Source organism: Bombina bombina, chromosome 4 (genome assembly GCF_027579735.1).
Source record: "Bombina bombina isolate aBomBom1 chromosome 4, aBomBom1.pri, whole genome shotgun sequence".
In the NCBI taxonomy this organism is placed as follows: Eukaryota; Metazoa; Chordata; class Amphibia; order Anura; family Bombinatoridae; genus Bombina; species Bombina bombina.
In genome coordinates, this window is record NC_069502.1 from 1,229,562,491 (window position 1) to 1,229,581,197 (window position 18,707).

The 18,707-nt window shown below is 40.3% G+C and overlaps 1 protein-coding gene across 1 annotated transcript in view; it reads left to right on the forward strand.

The window, feature by feature from the left end:
• Positions 1 to 18,707, forward strand: part of CUL9 (cullin 9) — a gene marked incomplete in the record, with an annotated part of 1,346,550 nt that overhangs the window by 309,703 nt on the left and 1,018,140 nt on the right. Inside the window, 1 exon segment of the mRNA XM_053712774.1 lies at positions 14,697 to 14,887. Within this exon segment, the coding sequence (XP_053568749.1) occupies positions 14,697 to 14,887 (191 nt within the window).

The following is an 18,707-nucleotide window of genomic DNA, read 5'->3' on the forward strand; positions in this document are numbered from 1 at the left end:
TTCAGAGTTATCTGCCTTACAGTGTGATTCCCCTTATCTGATCTTCCATGTAGATAAGGTGGTTTTGCAGACCAAACCTGTGTTTCTTCCTAAGGTGGTATCTAATAAGAATATCAATCAGGAAATTGTTGTTCCGTCACTGTGTCCTAATCCTTCTTCAAAGAAGGAACGTCTGTTATACAATCTTGACGTGGTTTGTGCTTTAAAGTTTTATTTGCAAGCTACGAAGGACTTTCGTCAAACATCTGCATTGTTTGTTGTATATTCTGGAAAGAGAAGAGGCCTAAAGGCTTCGGCAACTTCTCTTTCTTTTTGGCTGAGAAGCATAATCCGTTTAGCTTATGAGACTGCTGGCCAGCAGCCTCCTGAAAGAATTACAGCTCATTCTACTAGAGCGGTAACTTCCACATGGGCTTTTAAACATGAGGCCTCTGTTGAACAGATTTGTAAGGCGGCGACTTGGTCTTCGCTTCATACTTTTTCTAAATTCTACAAATTTGATACTTTTGCTTCCTCGGAGGCTATTTTTGGGAGAAAGGTCTTACAGGCAGTGGTGCCTTCCATTTAAGTTCCTGCCTTGTCCCTCCCTTCATCCGTGTCCTAAAGCTTTGGTATTGGTATCCCACAAGTAATGGATGAACCCGTGGACTGGATACACCTTACAAGAGAAAACAAAATTTATGCTTACCTGATAAATTTCTTTCTCTTGTGGTGTATTCAGTCCACGGCCTGCCCTGTCACTTTAAGGCAGGTGTTTTTATTTTTAAATTTACAGTCACCACTGCACCCTATAGTTTCTCCTTTTTCTTACTTGTCTTCGGTCGAATGACTGGTAGTGGCAGTTAGGGGAGCTCTGCTGTGGGTGTCCTCTTGCAGCTTCCTGTTGGGAAGGAGAATATCCCACAAGTAATGGATGAACCCATGGACTGGATACACCACAAGAGAGAAATTTATCGGGTAAGCATAAATTTTGTTTTTATTACATGCTTCTAATTTTTGCAGTTCTGGGTGCTTTGATTTCTGTAATAAGGTCTCAGGGAATTTCTGTTTCCCCTGTTTCGACGATATCTTGGTTCAAGCGCTATTTATACTTTTAGCAGAATTTCATGTCAACCAAATGTTATTTCTTCATGGTTGGAATATCAATTTGCTAATAAATTATTTGATTTCTCAGACAAAGGTGATTTTTCTGGGATTTCAAATTTATTCAGTCTCCATGAGATTGTCTCTAACATAGACAAGGATTTCAAAGTTAACATCTGTTTGTCTGAATCTTCAGGGTCAGCCTTTCCCTTCAATAGCTTCCTGCATGGAAGTAATAGGTTTGATGGTGGCAGCCTAAGATGAGGTGCCTTTTGCTCAGCTTCATATGAGGCCTTTGCATACTAAATCAGTAGAACAGGGATCACTCCCAGTTATAACAAATTATCTCTTGTAAGGTAATCTCTCTCGTGGTGGTTAGTTTCCCATCACATTTCTCAAGAAGCAAGCTTTGCTCGTCCTCTTTTGACTATAATTTCGACAGATGCAAGTCTGTTGCAGTTGGGGTGCTGTATGGGGTTTGCGTCTTTCTCAAGGAGTTTGTGCACCCTCGGATGCCAGGTTTCCCATATATATTTTTCAAGTCTAAGCAATTCACAGGATCCTTCTTTCAGTTTCAGGAATCCTTCTTTCATTTTCAGTCAGACAATGTTACAGCTGTGACTTATATCAATCATCAGGGGGGAACCAGGAGTTCCTTATCGATGAAGGTAGTTCAGAGAATTCTGGAATGGGTAGAGATCCATCATTGTCATATATTTGCGGTTCATTTTCCAGGAGTGGACGTTTGAGAAGCAATTCTTCTGGGACAATTCTTTTGGGGGGAATGGTCTCTCCATACAGATGTATTCAGTCAGATTGGAAATCGTTGGGGCCTAGAAGATATAGAGCTCATGGCTTCCAGGTTAAACAACAATCTTTCTCAGTATTTCTGCAGGTCCAGGGATCCAAGGGCTCTGGAGACAGATGCTCTGAATTTCTTTGGTTGTTTCGGCTAGCATATGTGTTTCCTCCTCTGGTTCTGTTATCCAGAGTAATAGCCAAGATCATGCAAGAGAATGCATCAGTGATTCTAATTGCTCCGAAATGACCTTGAAGAGTTGGGTTTGCAGATCTGGTTCAGATGTCCAGGTACCAGCCCTGGCCTCTTCCTTGAAGAAAAGATCTGTCTCAAAGTCCCATTTTCCATCCAAATCTGAAATCGCTAAGCTTGATGGCTTGCAGTTTGAACGGATAGTTCTTCGTTAGAGGGTTTTTTCTGAGTCTGTTGATAATACTCTTGTTCAGACTAGGAAACTGGTTACAAGAAAACTATATTATAAGGTTTGGAAAGCCTTTATTGCTTGGTGTTCTCTTCATAATTATTCTTGGTTTTCTTTTGCGATTCATAGAATTCTTGACAGTTGTTTGAAAGGTCAGATTTCTGTTCTCTGTTATTTTCCATTGCTAATCTTCCTGATGCATAGTTTGGTTCAGGCGTTATCTAGAATAAAGTCTGTAATTCCTCCTCCTTGGAATCTTAATTTGGTTATGAAAGTTTTGCAGTCTCCTTCTTTTGAACCTAAGGTGGATATTAAACTTATTTCCTGGAAAGCGTTATTTCTTTTAGCTATTTCATTTGCTAGACGAGTGTCTGAATTTTCTGCAGTTTCTTCTGATCCTCCTTATTTGATTTTTCATAAGGATAAGGCTGTTTTGAGAACTTTCTTTGATTTTCTGCCTAAAGTTTTTTCCTCTGACAATATAAGTAGGGAAATTGTGGTACCTTCCCTTTGTCCTGATCCTAATATTTCTTCTGAGAGACTTCTTCATAACTTGGATGTTATATGGGCTCCAAAATATTGTCTTGAGGTTACTAAAGATTTTAGACAAACTCCTGATTTGTTTATTAATTTTTCAGGTAAGCACAAGGGGCAGAAGGAGTCTTTCAGTTGCTCTGGCTTCTTGGATTAAGCAATTAATTCATATGGCTTATGTAGAAGCAGGTCAAACACCTCCTAAGCGTATCACAGACCATTCTACTCGCTCTGTTGCCACTTCCTGTGCAATCAAGAATGAACCCTCTGTGTAACAAATTTGCAAGGCAGCTACTTGGTCATCCTTGCATACTTTTACTAAATTCTACCATTTTTATGTTTTTTCTTCATCTGAAGTTACTTTTGCTAGGAAAGATCTTCAGGCAGTTGTTTCTATCTAGGACTCGGTTTTCTGTTTTTAAATTGCATTTATGAAATTATATAAAAATTATTCTTCTGTTTTTTTCTTTTTCTTTCTACCATTACTCGTTTATTGGTTAAGACACATTAAGACAGTGTAGAGATGGCTGACGCAAAGGGTCCGGTTTTATTTCTCTGTACTACAAGGCTTAATGCTTGAGTGTAGGTACAGGGTTTCCGGTACATGGCGTTTTTTCCCGGGGTTTGTGATATGTATTTACGCCCATGAAGGGCGGGGCTTGTTGTTGTGTGCTCAGCCACGCAGTTTCCTGTTGTTCCGGTCGCATCTCCTCCAGGCTTCTAAGATTGCGTGTTGTGATACAAGTGGTCTTAGGGAAGTCGATCCTGTCAGTTGACGAGTAGTCTCGTGGGGCAGGTAGGAGCCGCAGCAGAGCTGCGGCAGGGTGACTCTCGCTTTTTTGGCAAGAGGGAATGTTCAGAATAAAGGCACATTAAAACACTATCTAATGTGAATGTTATTATACGTGCAGGTAGAGGACTATTAATATAGATAATACTGAATTAACTCTGCACATTATTTATATAGGTCTTTTGTTAGACTTTTTCTTAAAGACACAGTAAAACAAGGCTTTGTTTCTAAACTAAGTCCTACTACTAAATTAATTTTACAGTACTTGACCAAGTTTTATTTTTGCATCTATTATCATGGATGACCTTGAACATCATACATGTCCCATGTGTTTAGATGCCATTGTGGAACCCCCGGTTACTCTTTGTGACACTTGTATTGAGAGAGCCTTACAATGCAAAGAGAAAATATTTTTTAATAAAGAATGAATGTTACCCTGGCTCTCATTGGTCTATGCCGCAACTTTCGCCCAAAGCGTTACAGCCTTTAACGCCCGCTCAAACGACGCCATGTTCCTCAACGGCATCTGCTTCTTTCACTTTGCAGGATATGGCTGCAGTTATGTCATCCACCCTCACAGAAGTTTTGTCTAAGTTGCCAGAGTTACAGGGCAAACGCAGCAGGTCAGAGACCCATGTGGTTCCTGCGACTTCTCATGCTTTGGTGGCTATCTCCGATGTACCCTCCCAGAAATCTGATTTGGGGGGGGGGTAGGGAGGCCCTCTCTGAGGGGGAACTGTCTGACTCTGGAAGTGCATTACCTCAGACAGATTCGGACGTCATGCCCTTCAGATTTAAACTGGAACACCTCCGTCTGTTGCTGCGGGAGGTTTTGATGACTCTGGATGACTGTGACTCTATAGTGGTACCTCCAGAGAAGTTGTGTATGATGGACAAATAAAATAAGAAAATAAATGTGTTCAGAGCGCCTCAAATGGGCTAGGTGTTGTACAATGTGTAGAGTGTGTATTTAGAAATATTTTAATTGTAAATCTAGTACTTTACACAAGAATAAAACATGCCACGGTGGGTACAGTGGTAATAAATGACAATAAAAACAATAAGATGTTGATCCACTCTTGTACAAATTAAATATTGAATATATCTATATAAAAACACTGAATATAAAATTTTGCAGAGGCAATAATAATAGTAGCCCCAATAAAAATATGGGAAAGTTAAAATTCCAAACAATGTTTGAAAGAAATCAATCCAATGTGTGGATTAAAAAATGCAATAAATCAAATGAATGGATTGCTGATATCGACTAGGAGGAGGATACCGTAAGAGATATTATGTACCAGTGTTGGTGGTGGTGATGTGTATAAAAAAGGGAGTGAAAAATTATCCTTAGTGATTGCAAATATAAAGAAAACAGACAGTGTCAACTTGCTTATTTAAAAGTGAAAAAAATGATTTGAAAAAATTACAAAGGAAAAAATGAAAAAATGCTGCTCAAAAAATGAAAAAAATAGGAACAAAGTCAGTGATAAAAAAAAAAGGAAAATAGAGAACAAAGTCAGTGATTGTAATCCAAGAAACAAAATCCTAAAAAATGCTAAATGTGAAGATCCAAATAAAAGTCAAAAGTTAATGTGTAGAAAAGGAAACCTTATTTTCCTAGTGGTGAGAGTCCGTCTGAGGTTCCTGATGGTGAGAATAAAGTCAAGGGTCTTTTAGGTCAAACCCAATTAATGGGCTAGTGTTCCTGTTCCTGATGGTGAGAACCTTTGGTGGTTGGGAGAAACTCCAAAAAATTATTATTATTTTTTTAAATCATAAATTAAACCTAAAAGCAAATAAAAACAACAATTGTGTAGATGGTATTAAAAACTTGTATAATATGTAAGTATATATAATTAAGAGTCTTGAGAAAGGCCTAGAGGAGGCCGAAACGCGTTGACCACAGCTGGTAAGCACTATTCTGATTTTATATAAGTTTTTATTTGCTTTTAGGTTTAATTTATGATTTAAAAAGAAAAACATTTTTTTTTTGGATTGGAGTTTCTCCCAACCACCAAAGGTTCTCACCATCAGGAACAGGAACCCTAGCCCATTAATTGGGTTTGACCTAAAAGACCGTTGACTTTATTCTCACCATCAGGAACCTCAGACGGACTCTCACCACTAGGAAAATAAGGTTTCCTTTTCTACACATTAACTTTTGACTTTTATTTGGATCTTCACATTTAGCCTTTTTTAGGATTTTGTTTCTTGGATTACAATCACTGACTTTGTTCTCTATTTTCCTTTTTTTTTTTTTTTTGGATCACTCACTTTGTTCTCTTTTTTTCAATTTTTCACATAATTTTTTTCACTTTTGAATAAGCAAGTTGACACTGTTTGTTTTCTTTATATTTGCAATCACTAAGGATACATTTTCACTCCCTTTTTTATACACATTATCACCACCAACACTGGTACACAATATTTCTTACGGTATCCTCCTAGTCGATATCGGCAATCCATTCATTTGATTTACTGCATTTTTTAATCCACACATTGGATTGATTTCTTTCAGACATTGTTTGGAATTTTAACTTTCTCATATTTTTATTGGGGCTACTATTATTATTGCCTCTGCATCATTTTATATTCAGTGTTTTTATATAGATATATTCAATATTTAATTTGTACAAGAGTGGATCCACATCTTATTGTTTTTATTGTCATTTATTACCACTGTACCTACCGTGGCATTTTTTATTCTTGTGTAAAGTACTAGATTTACAATTAAAATATTTCTAAATACACACTCTACACATTGTACAACACCTAGCCCATTTGAGGCGCTCTGAACACATTTATTTTCTTAGTACATTTTCCAAGCTAGCTAGTTGGCCTACTGTTCAGAGCAAAAGGTGCTCGTCTTTGGCGCTACACCCCATCGAAATCCATAAGATGGACAAATACTTAGAGGTGCCTTCTTACTCTGATGTTTTTCCGGTTCCTAAGAGAATTTCGGAAATTGTTACACGGGAATGGGAAAGACCGGGTATCCCGTTTCCCCTTCTCCTATGTTTAAGAAGATGTACCCCATAGCTGACACCATTCGGAACTCTTGGCAGACGATCCCTAAGGTGGAGGGGCTGTTTCTACCCTGGCTAAGCGTATGACTATCCCTATTGAGGACAGTTGTGCTTTCAAAGACCCTATGGATAAAAAGTTGGAGGGTCTTCTAAAAAAGCTATTTGTACATCAAGGGTTTCTATTACAACCAACGGCCTGCATTGTACCAGTCACAACTGCGGCTGCCTTTTGGTTTGACTCCTTAGAAGAGTCTCTTAAGACTGAGACTTCTTTAGAGGAAATAATGGATAGATTTAAGGCCCTTAAGCTGGCTAAATCTTTTGTTACGGATGCTGCCTTTCAGATTGCCAAATTGGCGGCTAAGAATGCAGGATTTTCCATTCTAGCGCATAGAGCCTTATGGTTAAAATCTTGGTCTGCGGATGTGTTCTCTAAATCCAAACTTTTGGCTATTCCTTTCAAGGGGAAGACCCTTTTTGGGCCTGACTTGAAAGAGATCATTTCTGACATTACGGGAGGTAAGGGTCACCTCCTACCTCAGGATAAAACATCTAAGCAGAGGGGTAGACAGAGTAATTTTTGTTCCTTTTTAAAATTTCAAGGGAGTCCCATCTTCCTCTTCCGCTAAACAGGAAGGGAGTTTTGCACAAGCTAAGTCCGTCTGGAGACGCAACCAGACATGGAACAAGGGTCAACAATCCAAGAAGCCCACTGCTGCTCCCAAGACAGCATGAAGGGGCGGCCCTTGATCCGGGACCGGATCTAGTAGGGGGCAGACTTTCACTCTTTGTCCAGGCTTGGAAGAGAAACGTTCAGGACACCTGGACACTAGAAATCGTGTTTCGAGGGTATCGGAGTTCAAAAATTCCTTCCCAAGGGGAAGGGTTCTTCTTTCACGATTGTCTGTAGACCAGATAAAAAGAGAGGCGTTCTTACGTTGTGTAAAAGACCTCTCCACTATGGGAGTAATTTGTCCCATTCCAAAACAGGAACAGGGGCAGGTGTTTTACTTAAACCTCTTTGTGGTTCCCAAAAAAGAGGGAACGTTCCGACCCATTTTAGATCTCAAGAGTCTAAACAAGTTTCTCAGAGTTCCATCCTTCAAGATGGAGACTATTCGAACAATTCTTCCATTGATCCAGGAGGGTCAATATATGACTACCGTGGACATAAAGGATGCATATCTTCATATTTCTATCCACAAAGATCATCACCAGTTCCTAAGGTTTGCCTTCCTGGACAAACATTTTCAGTTTGTGGCTCTTCCCTTCGGGCTGGCCACGGCACCCAGGATCTTTACAAAGGTTCTAGGGTCTCTGTTAACGGTTCTCAACCCGCGGGGCATTTCAGTGGCGCCTTATCTGGACGATATTCTGATACAGGCATCGTCTTATCAACTGACAACGTCTCATACCGACATGGTTTTATCCTTTCTAAGGACTCACGGGTGGAAGGTGAATCTAGAAAAGAGTTCACTAATTCCACAGACAAGGGTTCCTTTCCTGGGAACTCTAATAGACTCTGTATCCATGAAAATCTTCTTGACGGAAGTCAGAAAGTTAAAGATTCTGAATACATGCCGAGCCCTTCAGTCCCATCCTCGGCCATCAGTGGCTCAGTGCATGGAGGTAATTGGATTGATGGTGGAGGCAATGGACATCATTCCGTTTGCTCGTTTTCATCTCATACCTCTACAACTGAGCATGCTCAGACAGTGGAATGGAGATCTGGATCAGGAGACAAGAGACTCTCTTCTTTGGTGGTTGTCGCCGGATCATCTGTCCCAAGGGACGTGCGTCCGCAAACCCTCATGGGTGATAGTGACAACGGATGCCAGTCTACTAGAATGGAGTGCAGTCTGGAATTCCCTGAAGGCTCAGGGTGTGTGGACTCGGTCGGAGTCTCTACTTCCAATCAATATTCTGGAATTGAGGGCAATATTCAATGCTCTTCAAGCTTGGCCTCAGTTGGTTTCGGCAAAGTTCATTCGATTTCACGACTGTGGCTTACATCAATCATCAGGGAGGAACAAGGAGTTCCTTGGGGATGACAAAAGTATCCAAGATAATTCGGTGGGCGGAGGCTCACTCTTGTTATCTGTCAGCAATCCACATCCCAGGAGTAGACAATTGGGAAGCGGATTTTTTGAGCAGACAGACGTTTCATCCAGGGGAGTGGGAACTCCATTCGGAGGTTTTTGCCACCCTGATTTTCAGATGGGGCAGGCTGGAGCTGGATCTCATGGCGTCTCGTCAGAATGCCAAGCTCCCAAGATACGGATCCAGGTCCAGGGATCCTCAGGCCGAACTGATAGATGCCTTGGCAGTGCCTTGGTCGTTCAACCTAGCTTATGTGTTCCCTCCATTTGCTCTCCTTCCCCGGGTGATTGCTCGAGTCAAACAGGAGAGGGCGTCTGTGATTCTCATCGCTCCTGCGTGGCCTCGCAGGACTTAGTATGCCGATCTGATGGACATGTCATCTCTGCCACCGTGGAAGCTTCCATTGAGGCAGGACCTTCTCATTCAGGGACCCTTCCATCATCCAAATCTAATTTCTCTGCAGCTGACTGCTTGGAGATTGAACGCTTGATCTTATCTAAGCGGGGGTTCTCTGAGATGGTCATTGATACCTTGATTCAGGCACGCAAGCCTGTTACTAGAAAGATTTACCATAAGATATGGCGTAAATATCTTTATTGGTGCGAATCCAAGGGCTACTCATGGAGTAGGGTTAGGATTCCCAGGATTTTATCTTTTCTCCAAGAAGGATTGGAGAAAGGGTTGTCAGCAAGTTCCTTAAAGGGACAGATTTCTGCTTTGTCTATTTTGCTACACAAGCGACTGGCAGATGTTCCAGATGTTCAATCTTTTTGTCAGGCCCTGACTAGAATCCGGCCTGTGTTTAGACCAACTGCTCCTCCTTGGAGTTTGAATTTAGTTCTTAATGTTCTTCAAGGGGTTCTGTTTGAGCCTATGCATTCAATAGATATTAAGTTATTATCTTGGAAAGTTTTCTTTTTGGTTGCTATTTCTTCTGCTCGCAGAGTTTCTGAGCTTTCGGCATTACAATGTGATTCTCCTTATCTTATTTTCCATTCTGATAAAGTGATGTTACGTACCAAACCTGGTTTTCTTCCTAAGGTTGTTTCTAACAAAAATATTAATCAGGAAATTGTTGTTCCTTCCTTGTGTCCTAACCCTTCTTCTAAGAAGGAACGTCTGTTACATAATTTAGACATAGTTCGTTCCTTGAAGTTCTACTTGCAGGCGACTAAGGATTTTCGTCAAACATCTTCATTATTTGTTGTTTTTGCTGGGAAATGTAGGGGTCAGAAAGCTACGGCTACCTCTCTTTCTTTTTGGCTGAAGAGTATCATCCATGTTGCATATGAGACTGCTGGACAGCAGCCTCCAGAACGAATTACGGCTCATTGTACTAGGGCTGTGGCTTTCTCATGGGCATTTAAAAACGATGCTTCTGTTGAACAGATTTGCAAGGCTGCAACTTGGTCGTCTCTTCACACTTTTTCCAAATTTTCCAAATTTGATACTTTTGCCTCGTCTGAGGCTGTTTTGGGGAAAAAGGTTCTTCAAGCAGTGGTGCCTTACGTTTAGGTTCCTGTCTTGTCCCTCCCTTTCATGCGTGTCCTATAGCTTTGGTATTGTATCCCATAAGTCATATCTTGTAAAAAAAAAAGAAAATTTATGCTTACCTGATAAATTTATTTCTTTACGATATGATGAGTCCACGGCCCTCCCTGTCGTTTTTTTCTAAGAGAAAGGTTTTTATTTTTGTTAAACTTCAGCCACCTCTGCTCCTTGGCTTTTCCTTTCTCTTCCTAACTTTGGTCGAATGACTGGGTTGGGGGGGGAAGGGAGGAGCTATTTATGCAGCTCTGCTGTGGAGCTCTTTGCCTCCTCTTGCTGACTAGGAGGCGATATCCCATAAGTAAGGATGATATCCGTGGACTAGTCATATCGTAAAAGAAATAAATTTATCAGGTAAGCATACATTTCCTTTTTTTAAAAAAAAATAATTTTTGTATCTTTGTATTTTTGCACTCCGAATCCCCCCCTCCCCCCCCCCATTTTTCTCTGTTTAATTCTCACCTCTGTCAGCTTGGCTATACGTCAGACTGATCACTATAGAGGTGTGAGGGGTTTTATATAGAGCTCTGAGGTTTTGGAATCTTTGTCTCCTCCTAGTGGAAGAAAGGTAATTCCCAGGAGTAATTTATCAGGCAAGATATAAATTGTTTCTTTTTAATGACACGATGAGTCCACGGATCATCTTAATTACTAATGGGATATTCACCTCCTGGTCAGCAGGAGGCGGCAAAGAGCACCACAGCAGAGCTGATAAATATCACCTCCCTTCACTCCCAACCCAGTCATTCTCTTTGCCTGCGTTAGTGATAGGAAGTGGCAAAGCGAGGTGTTAGAAAAGATTCTTCAATCAAGAGTTTATTATTTTTAAAGTAGTACAGGATTGTGCTACTTTTTCCTAGGGTGTAGCTGTGGTCCATATCAGTCTCTTCAGTAGAGCTTTGGTGGCTTTAGAGTAATGGGAACTTGTGGGACATAATTCTCACTGCCCCTCCCATATTTAATACTGCCCTAATTTCCTATAGTCTGAGGGATATGACCCAGTCTTTGTTTTCTACAGGTCGATGTGAGGAAGAGGACCTCTCAAACCTGTGAACTGCCTTGCTGTCAGGCAGTACCCTGAGGTAAGTGCTATTTCTTTTTCTGGGGCAGACAGATCAACTCAGAAAAGAGTGGGCCCAGGAAAATACCTTATTTATTTGGATAAAGGGCTCTCATGTCTTTATTTTTGACAGTACTCTCCTAGGCAGGAGGGATATATGTGTTTTTTTGGCACTGGGATTTGTTTGAGCTCTGAGGCATTGTACATTTTTAGGACTCTGGTGGTTCCCTTTTCTGTAGGGTTATATTTTCTCCCGGGAAAAAGTAGTTTCATTTTAGTCACGCCCACGATGGGCGGATTTTCTTCTCCCGTTCGCCTTTCCTTTGCTCTTGCTATGGAGACATTTTGAGTCATAAGAGAGATATCTCCGGTCTGTTGTTTATAGGAGCGCATGTTTACTGCTATTACATGCGTTCCTAGGACCGGGCTGCATTGGCTCTCTTCTGGCAACGGTCCAAATCTTCTGTTGCGCAAAGGGATTTGCTTCAACTGAAGAGCGGGAGAACAGCTTCACATCTGACAGCGTATCAACCCTTGGTCAGGAAGCTAGGTGCCTCAGCAGGGCTGAGGTGTGGAGGTGACTGTGGGATCAAATTTAGTGCGCAGTAAAATATTTAAATATTTAAAGGTTTTGTTAATTTAAAGTTTATTGTGTCAAAGTGTGAGTTATTATGGATCAAGGGACCTTGCAACATGCTCCTTGCTCTTTATTTTTTAATGCTATTGTGGAACCACCAATACCCTTCTGTCCTTTTTGTATTGAGTGGACTTTAAGTCATAAGGATAAAAAAAAATTCTGAGCCAACTTCTCCTAAGGATGTTGTTCAGGATTCTAATGATGAGGTACAATATATGCCGCAACTTTCTCCTCAAGCGCTTCAAGTGTTACCACCCTCACAAGCAGTGCCCTGTGTCTCTTCTGTAACTACCACTGGAGTTACTTTAAAAGACATCACATCTCTCATGTCTTCTACAATCTCTGATGTGCTGTCTGCTTTTCCCATGTTGCAGGGCAAACATAAGAGGAAGACAAGCCATTCAGTAAGCAAGGTTTCAGATGTAATTGTTGCGGTTTCGGAGTCCTCCTCTCAGTTGCCTGAGGCGGAAGAAGCCGTTGTAGCATCTGAAGGAGAGATTTCAGATTCTGAAGGTGTACTTCCTCTCGCTGATACTGAAGTGGTGTCATTTAGATTTAAGCTGGAACACCTCCGTCTATTGCTTAAGGAGGTTTTAGTTACTTTAGATGATAGCGACTCCACGGTTGCGGTTGTCCCTAAGAAATCCAGTAAGTTAAACAGATATTTTGAGGTTCCTTCCTCGACTGATGTATTTCCGGTTCCTGACCGAGCTTCTGAGATTATTTCTAAGGAGTAGGAGAGACCGGGTATTCCTTTTTCTCCATCTCCTATTTTCAAGAAGATGTTTCCCATAGCCGACTCAATCAAGCAGGCTTGGCAAACGGTTCCTAAGGTGGAAGGGGCTATTTCCACTTTAGCTAAGTGAACTACTATTCCCATAAAGGATAGTTGTGCTTTCAAAGACCCTATGGATAAGAAATTAGAGGGCCTACTCAAAAAGATGTACGTACACCAGGGTATACAATGGCAACCTGCTGTGTGCATTGCTACCGTCACTAGTGCGGCGGCATATTGGTTTGACGCCCTGTCTGATGCTATCAGAACTGAGACCTCTTTGGAGGAGATTCAAGATAGGATAAAAACTCTTAAATTAGCCAATTTCTTTATCACAGACCCTTCCCTTCAAGTTATCAAACTGGGAGCTAAGATATCAGGTTTTTCTATTTTGGCCCGCAGAGCCTTATGGCTGAAACCTTGGTCTGCGGATGTTTCCTTAAAATCCAAACTTTTGACTATTCCTTATAAGGGAAAGACCTTATTTGGTCCTGGTCTATTGGAAATTATTTCTGAGATCAAGGGAGGTAAGGGTCATCTTCTCCCTCAGGATAAGAGAAATAAGGCGAAAGGGCGACAGAGAGTAATTTTTGTTCCTTTCGTAATTTCAAGGGAAATTGTTCATCTTCCGTTTCCAAACAAGAACAACCCAAACCTGCATGGAGATCCAGCCAGCCTTCTAATAAGGGAAAACAATCCAAGAAGCCTGCTATTGAATCTAAGTCAGCATGAGGGACCGGATCTGTTAGGGGGCAGACTTTCCTTCTTCGCTCAAGCTTGGATCCGAGATGTTCAGGCTCCCTGGGCATTAGAAATTGTGTGCCAGGGATACAGGTTAGATTTCCAAAGTTTTCCTCCCAGAGGAAGGTTCCTACTTTCAAGATTATCTGCAGACCAGACAAAAAGAGTGGCATTCTTACATTGTGTAAGAGACCTCTCCGATCTGGGAGTGATTGCTCCCGCTCCATTACTGGAGCAGGGTCAGGGTTTTTACTCCAATCTATACATTCCATTCTTTCTTTGATCCAAGAGGGTCAATTTATGACAACAGTGGACTTAAAGGACGTGTACTTGCATGTTCCCATTCACAAGAACCATCACAAGTTCCTAAGGTTCGCCTTTCTGGACAAACACTTTCAGTTTCGTCAGTCTTCTTCTTTGTTTGTGAATTTTTTCAGGAAAACGTAAGGGTCAGAAAGCTGTGGCTACTTCCCTTTCTTTTTGGCTGAAGAGTATCATCCGATTTGCATATGAGACTGCTGGACAGCAACCTCCAGAGAGAGAGAGAGTTACGGCTCATTCCACGAGGGCTATTGATTTCTCATGGGCATTCAAAAATGAAGCTTCTGTGGAACAGATTTGCAAGGCTGCAACTTGGTCGTCTCTTCACACTTTTTCAAAGTTTTACAATTTTGACATTTTTGCCTCTGCTGAGGCCGCTTTTGGGAGAAAGGTTCTTCAAGCAGTGGTGCCTTCCATTTAGGTTCCCTGTCTTGTCCCTCCCGTATAATCTGTGTACTCTAGCTTTGGTATTGGGCCCCATTAGTAATTAAGATGATCTGTTGACTCATTGTGTCATTAAAAAGAAAACAAAATTTATGCTTACCTGATAAATGTATTTCTTTTTTGACACGATGAGTCCATGGCCCGCCCTGTTGTTATTAGAGACAGGTTGTTGGGTTTGTAAACTTCAGACATCTCCACCTTATTACTTCCTTTCTCTCCTTGACTGCGGTCGAATGACTGGGTTACGATTGAAGGGAGGTGATATTTATCAGCTCTGCTGTGGTGCTCTTTGCCACCTCCTGCTGACCAGGAGGTGAATAACCCATTAGTAATTAAGATGATTCTTGGACACGTGTCAAAAAAGAAAAAAAATGTATCAGGTAAGCATAAATTTTGTTTTTTATTACCATGTAGGTTCTAAAAGTGCTCACTGGAGTGGGGAGTTGTGAGCTGCGTGGGAGTCACCGACCTTACTCCTTAAATCCCACCGATGCTCAGGTGATTAAAGAGATCTTTTCCAGTATTGGATCAGCAGCAAGTGGGAGCTCCACCAACCTCCTAAGAGCCATCCCCAATGCCATAAGCAAGATGCTGACTACACCAGGGTGAGTATGAAACATAGTGAAACGTGTAAAAACATGTTATTTTTATCCTGCCCTTATGTTTCATTTCTCGTGGACTCCACAGCTTGGGTATTAGTTCCCAAGAGTAATGCATCGGGACTCTCACCACCTGTATGATAAAAAACATAATTTATGCTTACCTGATAAATTAATTTCTTTCTTGGTGGTGAGAGTGCCCAAGACCCTACTCGTTTATTTTCTGATGATTTATTTTCCCTGCTCAATTTTTTTTTGCTGTTATTACTTTTTCCTACCTATTTTGCTTGGCTAGATTACCATTGAGGTGGGAGGGGATAGAACTCTTAGGGTTTGGGAATCTTTGCCTCCTTCTAGTCGTAGAGAAGAGTAAGTACAAGGAGTGATGGATTGTATAAATCAGGTAGGCATTAATTATCACCTAGATTACGAGTTTTGCGTTGGAAGCTGTGCGGTGCTAACGAGCAGTTTATGCTCACCGCTCACTTACAGACAGCGCTGGTATTACGGGTTTTTACAAACCCTATAATAAAGTTATTAACCCCTAAACCTAAGTCTAACCCTAACCCCCCTAACTTAAATATAATTAAAATAAATATAAATTAAATCTCTACAATTAACTAAATAATTCCTATTTAAAACTAAATACTTACCTATAAAATAAACCCTAAGATAGCTACAATATAACTAATAGTTACATTGTATCTAGCTTAGGGTTTATTTTTATTTTACAGGCAACTTTGTATTTATTTTAACCAAGTACAATAGTTATTAAGTAGTTATTAACTATTTAATAACTACCTAGTTAAAATAAAGACACATTTACCTGTAAAATAAAACCTAACCTAAGTTACACTAACACCTAACACTACACTATAATTAAATAAATTAACTAAATTAAATACTATTAATTACAATTAAATAAAATTATCTAAAGTACGAAAACCCCCCCACTAAATTACAGAAAATAATAAAATAATTACAAGATTTTTAAACTAATTACACCTACTCTAATCCCCCTAACAAAATAAACCCCCTACCCTACACTAAATTACAAATAGCCCTTAAAAGGGCCTTTTGTGGGGCATTGCCCCAAATTAATCAGCCCTTTTACCTGTAAAGCAAAAGTACAAATACCCCCCCCCAACATTAAAACCCACCACCCACACAACCAACCCTACTCTAAAACCCACCCAATCCCCCCTTAACAAACCTAACACTAATCCCTTGAAGATCACTTTACCGTGAGACGTCTTCACCCAACCGGGCAGAAGTGGTCCTCCAGACGGGCAGAAGTCTTCATCGAGACGGCATCTTCTATCTTCATCCATCCGATGCGGAGCGGGTCCATCTTCAAGACATCCGATGCGGAGCATCCTCTTCATCTGGAGTCTTCTTCAACAATGACGTCCCTTCAATTCCGATTGGCTGATAGAATTCTATCAGCCAATGGGAATTAAGGTAGGAAAAATACTATTGGCTGATGCAATCAGCCAATAGGATTGAAGTTCAATCCTATTGGCTGTTCCAATCAGCCAATAGAATGCAAGCTCAATCCTATTGGCTAATTGCATCAACCAATAGGATTTTTCCTACCTTAATTCCGATTGGCTGATAGAATTCAGCCAATCGGAATTGAAGGGACGCCATCTTGGATGACGTCACTTAAAGGAACCGTCATTGTTGAAGAAGACTCCGGATGAAGAGGATGCTTGTGTAAGTGGTGGGTTTTAATGTTGTGGGGGAATTGTAATTTAATTTTTTTTTTACAGGTAAAAGAGCTGATTACTTTGGGGAAATGCCCCGCAAAAGGCCCTTTTAAGTGCTATTTATAATTTAGTGTAGGGCTTTTTTTTATTTTGGAAGGGCTTTTTTATTTTGTTAGGGGTATTAGATTAGATGTAATTAGTTTGAAAATCTTGTAATTTGTTTATTATTTTCTGTAATTTAGTGTTTTCTTTTTTTCGTACTTTAGATAATTTTTTTTAAATTGTAATTAATTGTATTTAGTTTAGGTAATTAATTTAATTATAGTGTAGTGTTAGGTGTAATTGTAACTTAGGTTAGGTTTTATTTTACAGGTAAATTTGTCTTTATTTTAACTAGGAAGTTGGTAAATAGTTAATAACTATTTAATAACTATTTTACCTAGTTAAAATAAATACAAAGTTGCCTGTAAAATAAAAATAAACCCTAAGCTAGATACAATGTAACTATTAGTTATATTGTAGCTATCTTAGCGTTTATTTTACAGGTAAGTATTTAGTTTTAAATAGGAATAATTTAGTGAATTGTAGTAATTTTATTTAGATTTATTGTAATTATATTTAAGTTAGGGGGTGTTAGGGTTAGACTTAGGTTTAGGGGTTAATAACTTTATTATAGTGGCGGCGACGTTGGGGGCGGCAGATTAGGGGTTAATAAATGTAGGTAGGTGTCGGCGATGTTAAGGCCGGCAGATTAGGGGTTAATAATATTTAACTAGTGTTTGCGATGTGGGAGTGCGGCGGTTTAGGGTTAATATATTTATTATAGTGGCAGCGATGTCCGGTTCGACAGATTAGGGGTTACATTTTTTATTTTAGTTTTTGCAATGTAGGGGGGGCCTCGGTTTAGGGGTTAATAGGAAGTTTATGGGTGTTAGTGTACTTTATAGCACTTTAGTTAAGAGTTTTATGCTATGGCGTTGTAGTGTAAAACTCTTAACTACTGACTTTTAAATGCGGTACCAGGCTTGACAGGAGAGGGTCTACCGCTCCCTTTTTGGCAGACTCGTAATACCGGCGCAATGCAAGTCCCATTGAAAAAAAGATGATATGCAATTGACGTAAGTGGATTTGCGGTATTTTCGGAGTTTGGCCAAAAAAGTGAGCGGTACACCTGTACCTGCAAGACTCGTAATACCAGCGGGCGTTAAAAAAGCAGCATTAGGACCGGCCAACGCTGCTTTTCTTTCATGTAATTGGCAAGAGTCCAATATACAATCCTACCAGGAGGGGCAAAGTTTCCCAAAACTCAAAATGCCTATAAATAGTCACTAGCTCATGGACTCTTGCCAATTACATGAAAGAAAACATAATTTATGTAACAATTTACCTGATAAATTCATTTCTTTCATATTAGCAAGAGTCCATGAGACCCACCCTTTTTATGGTGGTTATGATTTTTTTGTATAAAGCACAATTATTTCCAAATTTCCTTTGTTGATGCTTTCGCTCCTTTCTTATCACCCCACTTCTTGGCTATTTGTTAAACTGAATTGTGGGTGTGGTGGGGGGTGTATTTATAGGCATTTTGAGGTTTGGGAAACTTTGCCCCTCCTGGTAGGATTGTATATCCCATACGTCACTAGCTCACGGACTCTTGCAAATATGAAGAAATGAATTTATCAGGTAAATTCTTACATAAATTATGTTTTTAACCCTAACGTATGTTTTCTTTCATATAGGTAGCGAGAGTCCACAAGCTGTTACATATTGGATATACATTCCTACCAGGAGGAGGCAACATTTCCCAAACCTCACAAGCCTATAAATACCGGCCCACCTCTCACATACCTCAGTTTAAAACTTTGCCTCTTTAGGAGGTGGTTGAAGCATTATGATTTGCTTGATTTATTCAGTAAAAGACCCTTGTGAGCATATTGAAACCCGGTTCCCCTCAGAGTACAGAAGTGAAGGGAGTACTGCCTCATGACACCATGTTTTCACCTACGGGAAATCTTTTCATGGGCTCTCTGTAAATTTGGTCGCCGGGATTCATCTTCTGCCTCCCTTTATGCTCCTATTCCATTACCTCTGCTGATAAGTTTCAGTACTGGATTGGC